At 40.5% G+C, this 19650-nt stretch overlaps 1 protein-coding gene across 2 annotated transcripts; it reads left to right on the top strand.

Moving 5' to 3' along the window:
- Positions 1-269: 269 nt before the first annotated feature.
- Positions 270-19314, top strand: LOC148035762 (RNA-binding (RRM/RBD/RNP motifs) family protein). 2 transcript variants are annotated; one of them, XM_087677781.1, is made up of 12 exons: positions 271-681; positions 770-841; positions 1242-1508; positions 1640-1721; positions 1976-2131; positions 2237-2389; positions 2513-2713; positions 3119-3206; positions 3394-3452; positions 6729-6794; positions 18590-18722; positions 18973-19311. In XM_087677781.1, exons 1-11 carry the CDS (start codon positions 485-487, stop codon positions 18677-18679), a joined length of 1431 nt encoding a protein of 476 aa, XP_087533907.1. In that variant the 5' UTR covers positions 271-484; the 3' UTR covers positions 18680-18722; positions 18973-19311. The 2 variants fall into 2 exon arrangements, with proteins under 2 accessions (XP_087533908.1, XP_087533907.1); XM_087677782.1 differs by lacking the exon at positions 6729-6794 and having other exon boundaries at positions 270-681; positions 18973-19314.
- Positions 19315-19650: the final 336 nt, after the last annotated feature.

The following is a 19650-nucleotide window of genomic DNA, read 5'->3' as shown; positions in this document are numbered from 1 at the left end:
ACTATACTTTGCGAAGATTGAACACATGCCATTGCCTAGCCATTCTTACGCTCCAACCATTGTGCCAATCAGAACACAACACTAAAATCACTTTACTTTTCAACTTTGCAATTGTTTGTCTTCTGTGAACTTGCCCTTAGTTTCTTGAGATGAAGCCCCTGCCAAGCTTTTCTTCAATTTTGGGTGTACACTTATGTTTTTCTTCTTTAACCCAACAAAATAACAAAAAAATAATTACAAAATGTCACATAGCTGCACTTGTAATAATTTTACTTCAACTTACAAGTCACTACGGCATTCTCAAGAAGAACTCTCATCAACTCCATCGTAGCACAGGTGCAGGTCTGATCAGAGAAGCATCAAGCATTTAAAAAAGTCACGCACACCTGCTAGAGCAGAAGCTCCAACCAAGAAGCTTGTGAAGATCCAACTGCAAGACAGACGCAGCCATGGGATAGACAGCCCTGGACCAATAACAGGTGCCATGGAAAGAGCACCTCCATTGCCGTACGGCCAGCTGCCTCCCGAGGCCCCCACCCCGCCTCCTCCGCCACCGGCGCATCAGGATGGGGTCGTAACGTTGCTCGTGAAGCACCTGCCAGAGGCGCTCTCAGCAGACACGCTCTTGCGGCTTTTCTCGCACTACGGTGCCTCTGATGTCCGGCCCTGCGTTGCAGGAAGGTGAGAATCAGAAGATCTATCATTTAATGACGTTTCATGTTTATTCTTAAAAGCATTATTGGTTTTTCGTTTCATACCGTGCAACCAGGCTGAAGAATTGTGCGTTTGTGGACTTCAAAGATGACGTGCAAGCAACAAGAGCTCAATCTCAGCTCCACAGGTGAACATAGATCTTAAACGTTGGTTGATGGCATTCTTTTAGGCTTCCATGTAACTAGCAATGCACGAACAGTTGCGGGGTGCGATGTTTTTGGACATTGGAAGTTGATAACTGTATGTTTTTCATAAGACGTGCTTCAGTGAAACATATATTACCTTAAGCATTGGTTGATAGCATTCTTTAAGGTTTCCGTGGAACCAGTAATGCACTAACAATGGCAGCATGCAATGCTAAAGAATAGTGGAAGTTGATTAACTCTATGTTTTCAACCAGAAGCTCTTTAGTGACACTTTCTTTAGTTAGGACAGTTCACTTTCGATCCTTTTCTATGTGAAGAGCTTTTTAATTGTATTTGGACTTTTTCTTTATTTAGTTGAGACCTGCATTGAAATGCTATCAGGCTGCAGTTTTTGGGAAAGACATTGGCAGTTGAAAGAGCTAGACCCTTTCCTGTCAAAGCAGCATCAGATAAGGCTGATGCAAAGGGAGCAGGCCAGGAGGAGAATGCTCCACCTTTGCCTGCGTACCCTCCCCTGCATGAACACGGAGGGCTACAACCTGTGATGTCTGCAGGTATAAACAGTAAGACATCTTCCGTGTCTGGATTCAGACTTGAACCTATAGCTCCAAGCCTGGGTGTTGATTATCCGTTCCCTCCACATCTCCAGTAAGCAACCATTTCATCTGTTTCAAAATGTTTGCTACTGATGAATGTCCATGTCTCAGGATGCCATCAAATGTATGCTCAAGGAACTTGTTCTATCATGTTTAATGCGCTGTTAGTTTAAATGGTTGCAGGTATGCATACCCTCCTCCAGATGGCAATATCTTGACCAACATAGTAAACGCTCTCATTGCAGTTCCCCGGTTTTATACACAGGTATATAAGCAACAGTATGGTTCTATTTAGTAATCTGCTTTGTAACAATGAGTGCTGTATTTTGGAACTGATACATTATTGGTGCTCACACATGGTTTACATGTCTTCTTTGTACTTATTTGATGGTCAGGTTGGGAACAATTTTTTGATGCATGGCAACATGCTGGACACGGTTCTTGTTATGTGTTTGGATTCAACCTCCCCTGATCTTTCTCTGATGGTCATTTTATGTTAATCTGGTAGTGGTCGAACAGGTGCTACATTTGATGAACAAGATGAACTTGCCTGCGCCATTTCGTCCAGCCCTGCCAACACCACCTCTTCCACCGCCTCCACCAGAACCAACTGCTCCCAAGCCCCAAGATAGAGATCTTTCCAGTGACGAATCAGAATTAGAGTCATCGGAAGATGTAGGCAAATCTTGAACATTCCGTGTTGCATGTACACCAAAATAGATTAAGCATATCAAGCTTTAAAACTTGGCTTCTACTTTCTTATTGTGTCTATTTGGATAGGATGGTACAGTTGAAGGGAAAGAAGTGAATATATCCACTGGCCATGTGTTAAAAAAAAGAAAGGTGTTGGCCAAAGATGCTACAGGGGCTAAGCCCACATCCTTGGTCCCTAAAGAAAGAGCTTTGATAAAAAAACGGCAGCCTGTTCTTCAGGTAGCTATGGAACTTGAATCAAGATGATAGCTCTTTGGTTCTTGTATTATGGAAAATACTATTGTAAGGTCTGTGAATCTTCTTATTTGCTGTGAATATTGTTTCATGCATGGTGCTTGGTAGATCAATATATCGGCCAAAGGCTCGTCCAGGCAACATGCTCCAGTAAAGGAGGACACACATGATGAGGGTAAGATGCAGCTGGATGAAGCCGAGTCTTTATTAAAAGTTGTCACAGTTGAACCAAGGATATCAGCCACAAGAGAAGAGTTGGTTGCTGGCAGGATGCCTTTAAATGAGATAGTTGTTTTCCCAATGTTCAAGGTAAGTTGCGTCAGATGCTTGTTTCCCAATGTTAGAAGTAAGTCACAGACATGCAAGGACATGCATCATTTCTGCATTTTTATTTATCAAATTAAAGAAAGCACATAAATAGGAATGTCGCAGGATAACTGAGATGGTCTTGCAGGGGTTGGAATGGATGGTCCAATAGGGTCTCTATAGACTGACTACACATTCTGTGTCTCACATTCTCGGTTGATATTCTACTGTCTACTGTGCTTTGCTTTCCCACTGCTTTCTTACAGACTCTATGGTCTCCCTACCCTGTGAAACACTTTGATGCCTTCAAAAATCTTTGGTTGTATTGGCAGTGTTCTTTATATTTCTGAATGTTGCAACTTGCACTGTCCAGTTTGGTAGTCATTTTTGTTTTCATTAATGCTGCAGAATTATACAAAAGGTATACCAACACCAGTACTGTATGTAAAGAACTTAGCAAAGGATGTCACTCAAGATGATCTCTACTATGTTTTTGGTAAGTACTCAGTTTCTGCTGTTTAAAACCAGTCTATGCTTTGAGTATGATAATTTTGTGTTTGGTCATATCTCAAATTAATGATCCACTAAGTAATTCTTGGTTTTATATTCTTGGTTCTTGTGTCTGCATGAAACATTTTGATTGTGAATGTGGAATGGTCTAACCACATGATTTTGATCTGCAGGTGTTGTCTTCCCCAAATCAGAGGATATTAGGTCTCAGCTCAGTGTGAAACTCATGCAAGTATGTTGGAGTCTTCTCTCTTGTCAATTAACTTTAGTCTGGAGAACTCTTGATGCATACCTGTTTCTAAACTTGTCATATTCACCTTTTCTGCATCAACCTCCAAACTATAGAATCTTAAATTTCAGGTTTCTAAATTTCAAATTTTCCTAACCATCTGTTGGTTAAGAAGTCTGGAACGTTGAAACATACTAAAACTTGAAAAAAACAGGAATATTGAATCCTTTTGGAAGTCAAACAAACTCTCCTTAGTCTTCAAGGTTTAAAAATTTTCAAGAGTAAAATGGACAGGCATGACTGAATATACTTGAACAATACTTGTGAGCACAAAAAGGCACATTTACTTGTTTTGAAAGAAAGAAAACAAATCAAGCTGTTTGGAGGGGTGCACGTCCCCTTAGTTTCCATGGCCATTGGGCATTACATTCAGATTTCCAAACAAATGTAACACTTGATAAATGCACATCAGAGCTGAAGGAACATTGGAAACCAACCATGGAGTTTGGAAATTTGCTGCAGAGTTCTGCAGTGCAGCAGCAGTCTGCTTACAACTGCAGGCTGCCTTAAACTTGGTGGGGCACTGCTGTTGTCTGACTTGAGACCGGGTGGAGAGTTTGGATGCAAGTGGAAAGTGGGTTCTAACCAAAAATACTGTTACCCAGGGGCAGCAGCCCACTTGATCACCAAGATTTTTTAGCCCTGCCAAAATCATGCTGATTGTAAAAAAATTGGATGGTTCAGCAAGGCGACTACACATTATTGCCTATTGCAAGACCCACTGTCCATGCCCTAAAACATGTTTCTTTCTTTGGCTTTTGGGCATTTCATTTACATTTTGGCTTGGATGGCTGAATTTGGAAATAACCTTCCATATTTACTTTTCCTACATGTGATGTCATTGATACCATTGATTGGATGGCCGAACTAGGACCATAGGAAAGACACTGAAAAGATGAGTCCAGCCTTTTGAAAGATTCTTTGGGACAGACTTTCTTAAGGGACTTAATCAGAGGATGGTTGCTATGTTTCCAGCCTGTCTAAATCTGTACTTCCAGATATGTGGCAAGGATCTGGGAGCTTGGGTCTCTTTTCGAGGAGGACTTGATCATGCTGGAACTTGGAAGAAGCAGCTGATTAGAGAAGATTTACCTCATCATATTTTCTTGTTTTTGATTTGTTTATAGCTATTGAGAGTTTTGGCAGATATCGTAATTGAGAGACTTGAGGGGGAGATGGCTGCTTGGGTGCATTCTCTCGATTTTAATGATTTCTCTACTGTGCAGATCTTTTTCTTTCAGTGCTCTGTGAGATTGCAAGTGTGATTACAATTAATAAATAATCTTCAAATATTGTCTAGTTTAGGACATTGGTGAACTATGACTACTGAAGGTGTTTCTGCCTCCTATAACTTCATCTTGATCTATGAGGTATACCAGGTCCAGGGCCTGGAGTCGGACATCCATGGTCCTTCACATACTGGATTTCATTGTATCGGTGCAATGATGATTGATCTTTTATTGCTCATCATTTGTTGAGCATCAAGTGGGGGTGTGAGAAATCAAGTATGATATTGCTTGTGGCAGCCTTATGACCTCTTCCTTGAGTGGTTTGCCAAAGTTGGATGTGGGCACAACTTCATTGCCTTGTTGACATGCATACAACAGCAGGATGAGAAAGATGTACCATTAGAATGTGAGGGTGCTGTGGACTTTGATGTTGCCTCAATTGAATATGAGAGTGCCCTGGACTTTGAACTGAGTACCACTGACTCTTCAAGTGCCCTAAACTGCGAAGGGACTCATGCTCTTAAACATGGAAGTTCTTTCCCAACTTCAAAAAGATATGGCACAAATACAATCCGAAGTACAAAGAGTATGTGACCCTTTAGTTCTAGACAGGTAGGAATACACTATGGAAACCTTTTACATGATTGCAGACCTGTATCAATATATAGTCAACCTTATGATTGTAATGAGTCATGCTGTGTAACTCCTGTATTCTCATACATCAAAATTCCTCAAGATAAAATTTGTTTCGGTGAAACATTCTTTTTGCATGCTTTACATGGTCTTGTTCAGTAACTATGCCCAGGTTCTTGTGACAATATCAGTTTTATTTTTTATTTTTGGTATGTGAGTCTCTTGAGCATACCACATGTTTAACAAATTGGTGCTAAACTGGACTATTGAAAGCTCCTTGTTTGCCCTTTTGTGTGCACCTTCGATTTTTCCAGGCTATTATTATGGGTTCAAATTCAGTGTTTTTGGCCCTTGCTCTTGTGGTCTAAGAAGAAAATTGCTAGGTTCATGGCCTTGAGGTTGTCTTGTATGGCAGTTTCATCTCCAAACTCCCTGGTGGCCTTTCATTTATTGGCCTGAAAGGCCACTTTGCTGCCTCCCTTTGCTTCTTGAGCAATAGCTATAGATGTATGCGATATCTGGACCACTGTGCACATCAAAGAAGTAGATCTTGCCCTTGAGCTTGTGCACATGTCTAAGGCTTGAGTTATAAGCACTAGGGGACGAAACATGGAACTAGATCCAAGAGGAGACCAAATCTCAGGGCACTTATCAAGATGCGTCAGATATGCATGTTGGGAGTGCTGGTTGCATCCCATCGTCTGCCTTGAACCTAAGTAGTAGCCGCCATGTCGCCAGGAAAACTTTGTGGTGGGAAATGCCACCTTGGCTGCTCTGAAACCTGAGAGCAGTTGCATGATGAATATTTTATACTCTGAATCACTCAGTTAATCAACAATACAGAAGATTTGGAAAGAAAGATCTAGAAAGTAGAGAATAAAATGAGAAGACCTAAGAATAAGCGGAAACTGATGATGGTCCTTCCCAGGTTGGGGGCCTGGATCAGTAGGGGGGCAATCGACACGTGGCAGTTGGGCTGCTTGTGTGCAGCCCATACCCAAACTACCATGGACAGTGCCTTATGTGTCACACTATATATGCATTGGCCAATCCATTGCTTGGCTAGAGTCTTGTGGCCTTATTGGTGTGGTTAGTGCCCTTAGTCAGCATGCTGCTTTTTATGGTGTGCACCAATCTAATATATATTGTTCATCACTCTTTCTTTTTTCCTGCTTCTTTCTGCAGTTTTGCAAGACTTTCTATTACTTTTTGAAACGTTTCTGCTATTCTTGTTTGATAGACTGTGTATCCATTAGTATACATAGGTGGCACCACTGTGAGTGCTGGATGCATCAGGTAACCACATTTCGCAGTGTACTTAGCTGACATCTTTTTTTCAATATGCTTTGTGTTACAGGAAGGTCGAATGCGAGGTCAGGCATTTGTGACATTCCCATCAACTGATCTTGCAGAGGATGCTCTGGTATGCTTTTGGAGTTTCCTATCTTGATTTAGACTGTCTTTAACCTTATATGTCATCGTAGACATATTGAACACAAAATAGATGGTGGTGTTACGAGCTGTTTATTATATGTAGACAAATCTGCTTGTTGGAAGTTGTTGGAGTATAAGTCAAATGGGTAGCATAGCTTGCAACCTTCTCTGGATAAGGCTGCATAAGGTGGAAGAGTTGGATTAAGTGTAAAACAGATTGCATTATCTCACTTTTTACTCATAACTCAGCCCTCTTGCACCCTCAGACCTCAGATTCTAGTTTCCAGATTTTCAGGTTCTTTACTGTTCACAGTTGGCCCTGCCCTTGGCACTTGGTTGTGAACTGTAGCCTCTGCCTGGGTTTTTTGGGAACCCACTTTGTGCTTGAGCATTACTTCAAAGTTCAGTTGAACAATTTTGCTAGTCTTTATAATATGCATGGATGATAAGCTCTCACCAATCTTGTCTGACCATGCTTCATTGATCATGCTCTAGGCGCTTTTCTTCAAGCTGTTAAGTCTTAGTGTAAAGGTTACATCATACTCTTCAACATCACAGAACAGCCATTTTGATGTGAAGACCAGCCTTGTGCTGCAGCCATTGGAATGACAGATCTCAGAATAGCCACAATCCTTGTTGCCCTTGTACATACTAATTGATCCAATGGAATTATGTCTCACTTGGTAAACCCATTTGCAATCGATAGTGATGAACTTCCATGTCTTATTGGCATTTAATGCAACCATTTTCTTGTCTGTAGGTACCTGGAAAGAGCTCAACCATTAGCCTCTTCAAAGGATGTGGGTTCCTAATCCCAAATTGCACTTGATATATTGTGAGCTGTATTGCAATGCATCTACCACACTGATATGATGTGGGTAGATTAAAGTAGACTGCATATTCAGTAAGATTATGGTTGTCGCAAACCCAATAAGGTCAAAACTTTGTCAAGGTGAATGGTCATAGGTTTCTATCAAGTTATCCAAGTATTGGGGCCTGAAAATGACTGGAAAGGATTGTTTTGCTGAATTGCCACAAGCTGCCCAAAGTTTGGAGACATTGCAGCTAGGTTTTAGTTGTGAAATCTTGCTGAATCATCCCCGAATTTGGGGCAATGACTGATCTGAAATGCCCCAAAGTTGGGGGCAATTTCAGATCCCAAATGCCCTGAGTTTGTTGATATTGCAGCCAAATTTGGGCCCCAAATCCTTGCTGGAAAAGCCCCAAATTTTGGGGCAATGATTGATTCAAAATGCCCTAGATCTTGGGGTGATTCAGGCCTCAATTGTAGACACTTTAAATTTGGGGCAATCGAGCAATTTGGGGTAATAGAGGCAATTTTGGGCAATCAGCTAATTTGGGACATTGGGGGCAATTTGGGGTGATCAAGGGGACTATTCGGTCCCAAATTGCTCCATATGTGCAAAATTTGCCTAATGCCCCAACATTGCTCCACTTTGCACAAATTTCTTTAAGTCTAAATGAAATTGAAAGTGGTGTGCATGGTTAGTAGTCACCTTGGAATTAGAATAGAAGGCTGAATTTTGAAATTTGATTGTTGATGATGCGCCAAGTGTGAACCTCCCACTTGGCATGAGCTCACAACAGCCCACGTGGCTTGGCGACTTGTGAATATTGACTTGCGCGCTAGCAACAATATGAGAAGAGGCAAGTGTGCATGAGAGAGAGAGAGAGAGAGAGAGAGAGAGAGAGAGAGAGAGAGAGAGAGATGCCTTGTGGCAATGTTGTTAGACACTTGCAATATCCTTTGGGTGTTGATGTTCGGTCAAAATACTTAATATCAACCATAATCCATGAAATTAGAGGCATAATAGTCAATGATAATAAAGATTCAAAACATTGTAATAAGCAATGTTGCATATGTCTAACAAATGTGCATCGCAAAGCTACAAAATATACATTGAAGTCTAAAGGCGCGTCATGTAAGTTACAAGAGCTCCTACTTGATGCCAAGTCAATACTCAGTTCCAAGAGGCTAAGTTTTCTCATTCATGGAAGATGGCTATCTTACGCTTGAAGTTCATCTTGTTGAACAACATCATTGCCATCACCATCACCAACATCATCATCATTTTTCCATAGCCTTTGCAATTGATGTATGAGCTAGCAAGCAAAGATTGGAGCTTACATAAACGAGGTCATTCATCTTCATTGCATCAGGACGATTTCTTTTCTTTGAGTGAATATGATTGAATGAACTCCATAGCTACTCTAAACAAGAAGCTAATTGCTTGGTTAAGAATACAAATAGCCAAACTCTGCAACTTTGGAGCTTTTGCACATAATCTTCTCACCGTAAAGTAGTCCCAATATTTGTCCTATCCTCTAATGCATCCATTGTACCAAATATCTCTAATGTCTGTCGATACATAGAGAGCCGGTTTTTTATTTTGCATTGCATCTCATGGCTAGGATAGAGCCTTGCAAGCAACGTGTTCCAAGCCCACCTCAAGGTCTCTTTCTTACATCTTTCCTTGAAACTCAAGATCAAGCACATATGCTACAGCATACATAGGAGAGTCATACTCATTTCATCTGTTGATACATGATGCCTTAATCTACTCGTACTTGTCAACATTTGGCTCCAAACTCTCGAACTTCTCAATCATGTGATCCATACCTTCATAGATCTTTCAAATGCATGGATTCATATCATATACAAGTCTCAATATATGCATAATAGAATCAACCATTTGATTAGTGTGATTCACCTCATCCCAAAAAATCTCTTTTAAAGACATGCATTACATAACATAGCAATAGCAGTTGCAACCGGAGTCGATTTTCATACTCATTACTAGCAAATAGCTTTCTAACAGCACCTTTACAATAGTGCAATCAACCAAGTATAATAATATTTTATGCAAATTGTGTTTGAGAGTATTTGAGAAGTTCTTCGTCACTTCTCTTGTGTAACTAGCATGCCAATATTGATGATTACATATAAATGTGACAATCTTATTGCGTTTTACAACAAGAGATGCAATCCATGGCAAGTCCTCAATATCCTTCAACAAGTTATTCAAGCAATGTGCTGTGTATGAATTGAAAGTGATATGTGGATACATTGCCATTAAAATATTGCCTCTTGGTTCACCATTAGTGACTAATTGCACTGCATTTTTTGCCCCAACAGCTTGCACTGCCTCACATCACTTGGATGCCAATACATTTGCACTCTTTCTAGTCTTTGAAGCATCATGATTACCATTAAAGTATACATCCCCATAAGAATATGTGACAATGCCATGTATGGACCTATAGTGTATATCACTCCATTCATCTACTATCAGTGTCACTCCATTTCTTACCCATTGATTGTGAATATTTGTTGTTGCAATCGCTATGGCTGCTTTTTTCTTTTAAAGCAATGTAGTCCTGATAGTTTTTGATGAAGGGGGTCTATACGTGGATCCATATTGTGCAATCTTTGTCACCATATGTAAAAAATATGGTGACCTAGCTGATTTGAATGCAATATGGTCATGGTAGAAAAAGCGTGCCATTGTTGCGTTGGTTTTCTTTTTTTTCTTTGGTTTCCATGAATTGTGCAATGAACTTTGTCTAATACGACGACCTATTGCCTCTAATGGCCTGTGCAAAGGCTATGTAATTGCTAATCTTGGTGGTCTTTTACATGAAGCACCATGTCTTGTTGGCCTCAGATCAGAGTCCATGATACTATATCCACTGCTATGTTTGGTGCCCTCTTAGCATGTGAATTTCCCACAGAAGTGGTTAGGAGATCAAGAAACTCCTATCTTTTCTCAATTGATACATTGGTGCAAAAATGCACCTCTAGGCTCTTTCTTCTCCTCATGCAAAAGATGGGCTCTCACTTTATCAGCCTCACTTGTATGAGCATAAGGGAAAAGCCTGCATTTCCAAGGGTGAGCTCCTCCACCTCTCAATGGCACCCTTGCATCGACCTCATCCCACCATGATCAAGTAGTGCTTTAACGTCATCCAGTTGGTTGATGAAGTACCTATTGAGGATGATGAAGATCCCATAGATGTCGATGCTGCCATCTATATAAAAATTGACAAATAATCAGTAAAATTCAATGAAATTGCAGAAAAATGCAGCCCACATTTCAACATACATGTGTTTACTAAAAATGCCAAAAATTTGGTGCTATTTAAGTTTGCATTCCTTTGCTGAAAATGCCATAAATTTGTGGCAATTTCAGCCCCCAAATTTAGGGCATTTCAACTTGCATTCCTTTGCTAAATAAGCCCCAAAGATGGGGCAATGACTAATGCCCCAAATTTGGGGGCAATTTCAGATCCTAAATGCTCCAAATTTGGGGACATTGCAGCCAAATTTGGGCCTCATTCCTTGTTGAGAAAGCCCCAAATTTGGGGCATTTTGGATCTATCGTTGCCCCATATTTGGGGGAGATTGCAGCCTGAATCATAGATGCTTAAAATCAAACAACGTGTGTATGTCGGTTGCCCAATGCCCTACCAAAGCCTATGAAGGCAATGTATAAACCACTTTGAAATCTTTTGTGTTTTCGAGTTTGTGCCCATTGTAGAGAAAGGATGGTTGGCTCACCAATCACAAAACATACAGCAAGTAACTACTAACTTGCACTTACAAGGGTGTGGATGATGAAGTAAGGGTGTAGAGGTGTGTAGTTTATTGCACCATAGGTAACTACTTGGTATCTAAAGTGAGTAGGGTGCTTTGTACAATAAGCTGCATAGAAGGATACACAAATGCAAATAAGAATGCTCATTCAACAAGGTGCCACTTGGACAATGTCCATCATGGAGAAATTGTTCACCTTTCCAAGTATCCTTTTACAAAGATGATATAAGAATGCTCATTCAACAAGGTGCGACTTGGACAATGTCCATCATGGGAAAATTGTTCATCTTTCCAAGCATGCTTTTACAAAGATGATGTGAGATTATGCAATGCAAAGGGGAAGATACATAGGGAAGGGATATTGATATTGAAGATAAGAAGACAATGCTGAAACGTGTACATAGAAAATGAAGGGTAAAAACCTCCTCTCAACCATGGATGTTGATCCCAAAGGAGGAGGAGCTTGATGTCAGTCTTTATGTTTGCCAAGAACCATGTGAAGAAGGATCAAGAGAAAGTATTCCAACAGGAAGAGCTTAGAAGAAACAATATTGTGGTAGCATCAAGAGATGTCTAAATATCTTCCTTGGGAGATGAAGGCTTCATGGTGGTAGAAGAACAAGGCTCAAAGGAAGATGAAATCGCAAAGTGATTGGTGAATAACCTATGCCTTCATCGTAGTAAGGACTGGTGCAAACTTGCCATCTTGGCTTGTCGTTGAAGTATGAAACCCAACATTTAAATACAAAAAACGATCAAAACTTGTATATCAATGCTTTATGTTGAGATGCCTTGGTGCTCAATAAAGAAAAAACAACAATGCCAAACTATTGTAAGAGTAAGCTGTAGAATATTAAAAATGAATAAAGTAATTGAACAAATAAATGTGTGCAACAAAAGAGACATGAAAATCTTAATGGTAAGTAGCTTGAAAGACAATTAGTGTATGGGTCGGACTCTCTAGCTTAGCCTAGGGGTGTGGGTCGTGGCCACCATCACACACGTCCATCAGTAGATCGTTGCCAAGCAAAAGTGTAGCCAAGGGGAAGGGGGGATTGATGTAATTGTGGTTGCATGAGGAGCTGTCATGAGGACATGTATTTTTGAAACCTGGATTAATTTTTAATCACATGGTTAAGTAAATGCGAGGTATAATTGGGATTAGAGTAAATTTACATGATTAAGTAAATGTTTGCACATGTGAGGTGCAATTGGGATTAGAGTAAATTTACGAGCTTGGGACCAAGAGAGGGGGAGGAGATGTTGTTGGTTTGATTTGCAGCCATTGGAGGACCTTTTGAGGCAGTTAAGGGCAAGAGAAGACTAGTCAATAGCAGGTGACAGCATCTATAGGCTGTTGAGACAGTGCAACAATAGTAAATGACTAATTTTCTTTAGTTCTTTGCATCTACAAGCTGTTGAGACAAGGTAGCATCAGTAAATGACAGAGTTTTTTCAGTTCTTCACGAAGAAAGTTTAAATTTTCTCTCTCCTCAACATTTTCTCTCATCTCCTAGCCTTTCTACAGCCTTGCTCTGAAGATTACAGCATTGAGATCACTAGAGGTTAAGAAATTTCAGATTTCTTTGTGGTAAACTCTAATCTGTAGTAGCAGAAATTGGGGTTTAACAACAACCTTGGGAAGTGTGCCAAAAATTGGAAGCTCCAAGTCTTGGATTCATTAGGACTGAAGCCGTTTTTAGTCAAATTCAAGTAGAGGGACTAGCAATAGTGAATGTGGGGCATTTTCTATCTCCATCAAAGCAGGTGAAGGCCAATTGACTGCCTGAATCAAGGGGCAAATATGATTGAAGACTTGTTGGTTATTTTGGACAGCAAGGGGAGTTGGAATATCGAAAGGGTTTTGGAGAATCCCATTGTACATCAACTTCTTCTTCAATTAAGTTAAATAAATACCGAAAGGGGTGCTAGTTTTGGGGTCAACAGGGTGTCAATTGTCCAAGATTGTAAGTTAATTTGCATTTCTAAATTTTGTAATATATGTTACTATTGTAACTAAGTTGTAATTAGGGAATGACCACCCATCCACAGAAGGAAGGCTAGTTAAAGGAGCCCTCATAAGAGTGGCTAGATGAGCTTGCGATGTGAAAACTTATGTGCCTTGTGTGGTAGATCAATCACCTAGAACCTCAAGTGTCTTGAAAGATGTGGGTAGAGGGGATCCATTTGCCACTTGTCCAATGCTTCATCAATGATGTTGGTGGATACTTGGAGGAACATGAGTAGCAAGTGTTGTTGAGAAACCCAATCGTTAAATGCATTTCATTTCCTTAATTCCCTTTTGGCTTCACACTTGCAGCCCCAAAAAGGTTGGGAGCCTATATTTTGGGGCGCTACCTGAGGTTGTCCAGTGCCTATAAATATAGGGCATACACTTCATTCATTATACATCCATGAGATCACACACCCTGTATTAGACACTCTCTTCTTCTATCATTCTCCCGTTCATTCCTTAGCCTCGCCACTGTTGCATGCACCCTAACATGGAGGACATTGCAGTTTGTGGAGGATTCTATGGTGCTATCTGTTACTGGCTCCCTGTTCTATCTCTATGGGTTGTGTTTTCAGGGCAGATGTACCCGTCCAGCTGCCACTCCACCTCTGGCTGATTGGAACCCTCTTCTGCATGTTGACAACAGGCTGGCAGATTTGGGTTTTGCTGTCCAGCTGCTCCCCGGCATCACATGTGGCTCCTGCAGGCAGTCTACACCTTGGGGCAGATTTGTGTTTTGCTGATGCAGACTCTATTGCAGTCGTGTTTGCTGTCATAGCAGGCTACCCTACTATTCTTCGCCTCCCAAAGCACACGGTTATTGCTGGTGATTATCTTCTCTGCTCTGACAACCCTTGAGTATTGGGTTTCGCCCCCTCTACATTTGTCTGTCCTTCCTTCTGTAGCATCTACTTCGATATCCAATTGTCTAGAGGATTGTATTTTGCTCCCTTCACTGTGCAGATTCCCTATAGGTGTTGCCACCTAATTAGCTAGGACAGCTAGTTGTCTTAGAGCTTTGCTCCATTGTTATGACGTTGGACTTCTAGATGGGCGCTAGTAGCATTGATCACAGTGGTTACAAAGTGACTTAGTGCGAATGCATTGAGAACACTTTGGGGTTAGGGTAGTGGAGGCCTATTCATTGTTTTTTCATACGTGAATCAAATCATAGATTTTATTAGATGCGTCTGATGCACCATGCAGACGTTTGAAAAACGTATGAAAATAGGAGTATGAAATCTTGTTTCATACTTTACATACATTAAAAAAAAAACAGGCTGGAAAAGGGTAATAAGATCACAATTTGCCAAAAAGGCTGTGGCCTTGCAAAAAGCTTACAAACACTCCACAATTTTCACTAGGAAGGTGTCTCCTTGCTGTCACTTGCCTTCTCCCTGCCCTAAAACATGGAAACTTGCTCATGGACTGCTCAATGGGTCGATTTAGACTTCAGCCCTGATATCATCTGCACCAAAGCTGAAGAGTAAGCTTTTTTTTTTTACTGTTTTTCCCCCCTGTCATCTTTTACATGTGTTGTTTTTGTCAGTCTAAAATTTCAGACTTCACCTCTCTCTCTCTCTCTCTCTCCCTCTTTCTCTCTCCTCATGTGTCTGGGAGTGGCTAATTATTGTTGCAAATTTCTTAGACTAAAGTCTGAAATTTTTATAAATTTCAAACATCAACGGCCATATAACTCTCAAATTCAGCTAGTAAACTCTCAAATTCTTGAGAAACACTCTTTTACCCTTTAGTATTGGCTTTCAAATCTCTGAAATTTCTGATTTTACAGCTGAAATTGACATTTTAGCGAGGCTAAAATAGTTGAAAATTTTTAGTGTGATGATAAGGAAGATGAGAAGAAGGATGACAATGATGAGAATGAAGACATTGAGGAGGAGGAGGAGGAGGAGGAGGAGGAGGGTACATCTTGTCCATGATCAATATTTCTACTCTTCTTCCCATATAGTTTGCTTCAGCCTTCTATTGTAGCTTAGACTCTAGAGTCTAAACTCTATTGTTATGCAACCCTTTGACTTTATGGCAGTTTGTTTTGACGTATATATCCTTTTTTGGATTTTTTTCACTTGTAGGCTGCAGCCATCAATGCTTAAATTGTGTCTAGACTCGAATGATTGGAAATGAGAATCTGAATGTGTTTTGGCAAATCAATTTTGTGTCTTGATTATTGGATGCCTTGCTAGTAGACTAAAGCTATCAAAACAATGGAATTCTAGTTTTCATTCAGCTTGTTAGCTTCTTTACTCAATTTAGTATAAAATACTAGATCTAGATACATTTTAGTTTTTAAAAAAAAGTTAAGTAGGGCAATGTATGATTCAGCCCCAGGGTGTGAATCATACTCCAACCATACTTTCATACCCGTCTGCGTATCATGTATGATTGCCGTATGAAAAAACTATGAATCAAATGTCAAACACAAATGTGAATGAAAGTATGATGCGAACCTTGGACTTGAATCATATGTGACCTAATTTTTATATTAGTATTAGATGAAGATGTTGGGCTGTAAAAGCTTGCTACCTTTTGAACATCAAAGCTCCAATTTTCAATTTCAGCCTGCAAGCTTCAGCTGAGAGAGAGAGAGAGAGAGAGAGAGAGGGAGAGAGAGAGGAAGGTCGTCGTCTCTTTAATCTTCAAACTTTAGAGTTCAGATTTCAGCTTTCAGCCTTAAGACTGTGAACAGTGACAGTGCGGGCTGAATATACTACACTATTCAAAGGTTGAGAGAGAGAGAGAGAGAGAGAGAGAGAGAGAGAGAGAGAGAGAGAGAGTGTACCCACTGGTCAAAAAGTTTGGGGTAGCAGTGTTACTGATTTTCAGTTAGGAAAGGCGATTTCTAGGTTGTTTGCACTCAAGACTAGTAAATAGGCAAAGGCGACATGAAATCTATGCTTCGAAAAACATTTTTCCAAATATTTTATGGGAATAAAAATCAAGTCTAAAATGTGTTTTTCAAATATCTACAAATGTTTGAAATTTTTTTTAGATGCGTTTGAAAACAAATATGGTCCTATTTACAGGACTCAAGGCCCTGGTGTGCGCATTCATTGTGTCATCACCATTCTTGGATTCTTGGTCCATTGGCCGACGCATCCATATGTCGGGATGGTATGGGCTGGTGGTGGGAACCCTTGGGATGTGGTCATGACTTGGAGTGTTACTAGCTCTGAGGCTTGGGGGTGAGCTTGTTTGGCTCTATGGCTAGGAGGTGAGTTTGATGTTTAGTCCCTTCTACAGTGAGTTTGGCTTGCGTCATGTCTCGTGTGTAGGTTGGATCCTAGGGGGATGTTTCATCCATTGTATTAGCATAATTTATTCAACACGATTCAGTGTTCATCATCCTTCACTCTTCTTCTTCTTCACTGTTTTTGAGTTTTTTGTCATAGTGTTTGCCATACACTCCATATTTCTCCCCGTGAACCCTACCGTTTCTTTACAGATGTAGGTGCTAGAGGACCCCCTCTCAGTTGCTTGGGGAGAGTATTGTTGATGGATCTAGGTTGAAGACCTAGGGCCTTGTTACGACAACCCTCATTTGTATGATCCAAGCCCTATGAAGATATGCTAGGGTTTGCATTTAGAAACACAGAATCTTCAAACATGACGAAAACACTAACTCAAACAAAAATGCAAAAACACAAAATAGAGGAGAGAAATTGATGAAATTGAATGAATGTTGAAAGTGAATGTCTGTACATAATGCTCACAATGGCAGAGCTGTCCAACAACCGATGGTTCTTATAGGAGGGGGCTAAGGGAGGTGTTGGAGTGGACATCCCTTAGAGATGGATTGTGAGTGCTGCAACCACGAGTAAGAGCTGAGAAAAGTGGGCAGCAGCAAAATTGCAGCCTGTAGGAGTGTTTTGGAGCAGTGTGTGACCTCTAGGAGCTGTACAGCAGTAGGGTGGCTGATCAAACTGAAAACGTAGCTGTCATCTAAGGCTTGATGAGCAGGGTGGCAGCTGGGAAGAGCTAGTTAGGAGCCGGGGCAGTTGAGGAAGCTGTTCAACATGCAGTAGATAGTGAACAATAGACAGGCGGCTGTAGAAAGCAGCAAAATGCCGGCAGCCAGAGGTTGTGGAGCTGTAGATGATGATGAAACCAGCAGCTGGAGCAATACACAGCTTTCTAGGAGCCTTCAGAAGTGTAGGCGGCAAGTTAGGAGGACCATGGCAGCAGCTAGAAGAAGTCGGCAGCAACAAGTTATGGGCTGGGCAACTACGAGAAGATGTAGACTGAGTGGGTCAGGCTGAACTAAATTAATTAGGGATGCTAGTGACTATGCACACCATCTATTTATAGATGAGGAACCAACCAAAGTTTGGGGGTTTGCATATGGGACATAGAAATCCTTTCAGGATTAAAGTGAGGTTTTACTGGTTAAAATGAGCTAATTAAGGTTCAATGTGTAGTGCACCTTTTTCATGTAAATAAGCATTGGCAGTGAGTGCAAAACCTATTCTCTTCAGGAATTGCTGCTAGATAGGCATAGATTCTTTCTTTTTGTTTAAAGAAAGGTGTCATACTTTTTAGGACTTGCCTTTCCTTCTGAGAGTTCTTGCAACCTTTGGGTTTCCCCTTCAAAGAAGAGGATACCAGAGCCCACTTTGAAGTGGACAATATGGGTAAGGTCTTTTGTGGACTTGGTCATGTAGCCATGCAATAATGCTTGAGTTGACATCTGAACTCATAAAAATTCAGCAGATGGGGCAAAGAAATGACTTGCTACATGATGTGGAAGTATTAGAAGGTAGCTTGTTTAAAAATAATGTGGCTGGATCATCATCTAACTTTTGTAAGCAGTGGTGGCAAGCTTGACAAGTAGCTGCCTATATTAACCCATCTCGACTCTAGATCATCCTCTTCCTAAATGGAGAATTGTCCTACATGCATGGCATATAGAAACATTCTTTTAGCAACCAGGCTGCATGTATTTTTCTTCAATTTTGCAATTTAACTTAGACTGGTACAGGAAAAATTGCAATGTGGTTATTCGTTGAAGCAAACCTAACAATTTTTAGCCAAAAGATCACTCAAACAACTACCAAGGAAAGTCTTTCATTTACCTGCTGCTGAAAATCTGAAGCCACAGCACTCACCTGTGGTTGCATTGGTTGTCATTTATGTGCAGAGTACAGTTCATGGTTTCATTCTGAAAGGCAAACCAATGATTGTACAATTTGGTCGAAACCCAGCAGCAGTGAAACCAGCAACAGATTAACTTCCCACAAGCAGTTTGTGCGGTAATTGTGGCCTTGCATCAGGTATATTGGATGAAAAGCCCTATGGGCGATCTCTTATTCAATTGTATGTTTGAAAGTGGAGAAAAATGTAATGAAGTCCTGTTCCAAGTCTTCAGCTTTGCACCTCTGCTCATGTTAATGAGGCCATACTGCATTTTACAGTTTCAATACTTTTTGTACAGCTGCATAGATCAATGTTTGTGCATCATTAATTTAGCAGTTAGATCTGACCTGGTGTAGTTGGATGCACAATGTGCTCTTTAATGTGCAGGTATGATATGCAAGCTCATATATGGAACTCATGGATGGTTATGCTTAACAACAGAGGTTGATGATACTTGAGTTACAGAAACTGAAGAACATTGGTGGAGCTCATCAATTTTTAGTCTTGATTGTATCTACATATCCATGCTCACTTGATGGCAAATTATTCCTGCATAAGAAGTGTAAAGTTTGACCTGTAGTCCTCTGAAACATTCTGACTTCTGTGTTAAAGTTGTTGCCATGTGTGGTTATTTTGATGAATATAATTATCTGCATTTGCATCATAGTCATATTGATATCTACGATGCAAATATTCAAAAATGGGCACAATTCATTCAATGCACTGAAAATGTTGATTCCACTTTCTACATTGTTGGTATCTTGAAAGTCTTGAGCCTTAAGTGACTAGCCCCAAGGAATGCACTTTTCAATTGGTGGTATCTGTAACCTTTTGACGTGAAAATTGAGATCCTGTATCACATTTGATGTTTTGTTACTGTTGCCCTGATCATACTTTGTTACTCTGAGGTGCTATAAACTTGGCATTTCAGATGTCTCACCCTGAGCTGCCAGATGTCTTGCACTGATGTGCCATATAAAACGATCCATTAAATGTAAATAACAGTAGGAACAGACCCATTAATTTAACACTAGAGTTGATCCTTCCACCAAGAACGGCACATGG

This window comes from Lygodium microphyllum, chromosome 5, assembly GCF_053477565.2.
Source record: "Lygodium microphyllum isolate KBCC chromosome 5, Lygodium_microphyllum_v1.1.10, whole genome shotgun sequence".
Classification (NCBI taxonomy): Eukaryota; Viridiplantae; Streptophyta; class Polypodiopsida; order Schizaeales; family Lygodiaceae; genus Lygodium; species Lygodium microphyllum.
Note: the sequence above shows the minus strand (reverse complement) of the source record. Positions and strands in the feature narration are given on the sequence as shown.

Bases quoted from the DNA above. Each gene is read 5' to 3' on its own strand.
- LOC148035762 (XM_087677781.1), top strand. From the start codon at position 485: ATGGAAAGAGCACCTCCATTGCCGTACGGCCAGCTGCCTCCCGAGGCC. The intron at 842-1,241 runs GTGAACATAGAT...AAATGCTATCAG, and splicing joins GCTCAATCTCAGCTCCACAG to GCTGCAGTTTTTGGGAAAGA. The intron at 6,795-18,589 runs GTATGCTTTTGG...ATTTATGTGCAG, and splicing joins ATCTTGCAGAGGATGCTCTG to AGTACAGTTCATGGTTTCAT.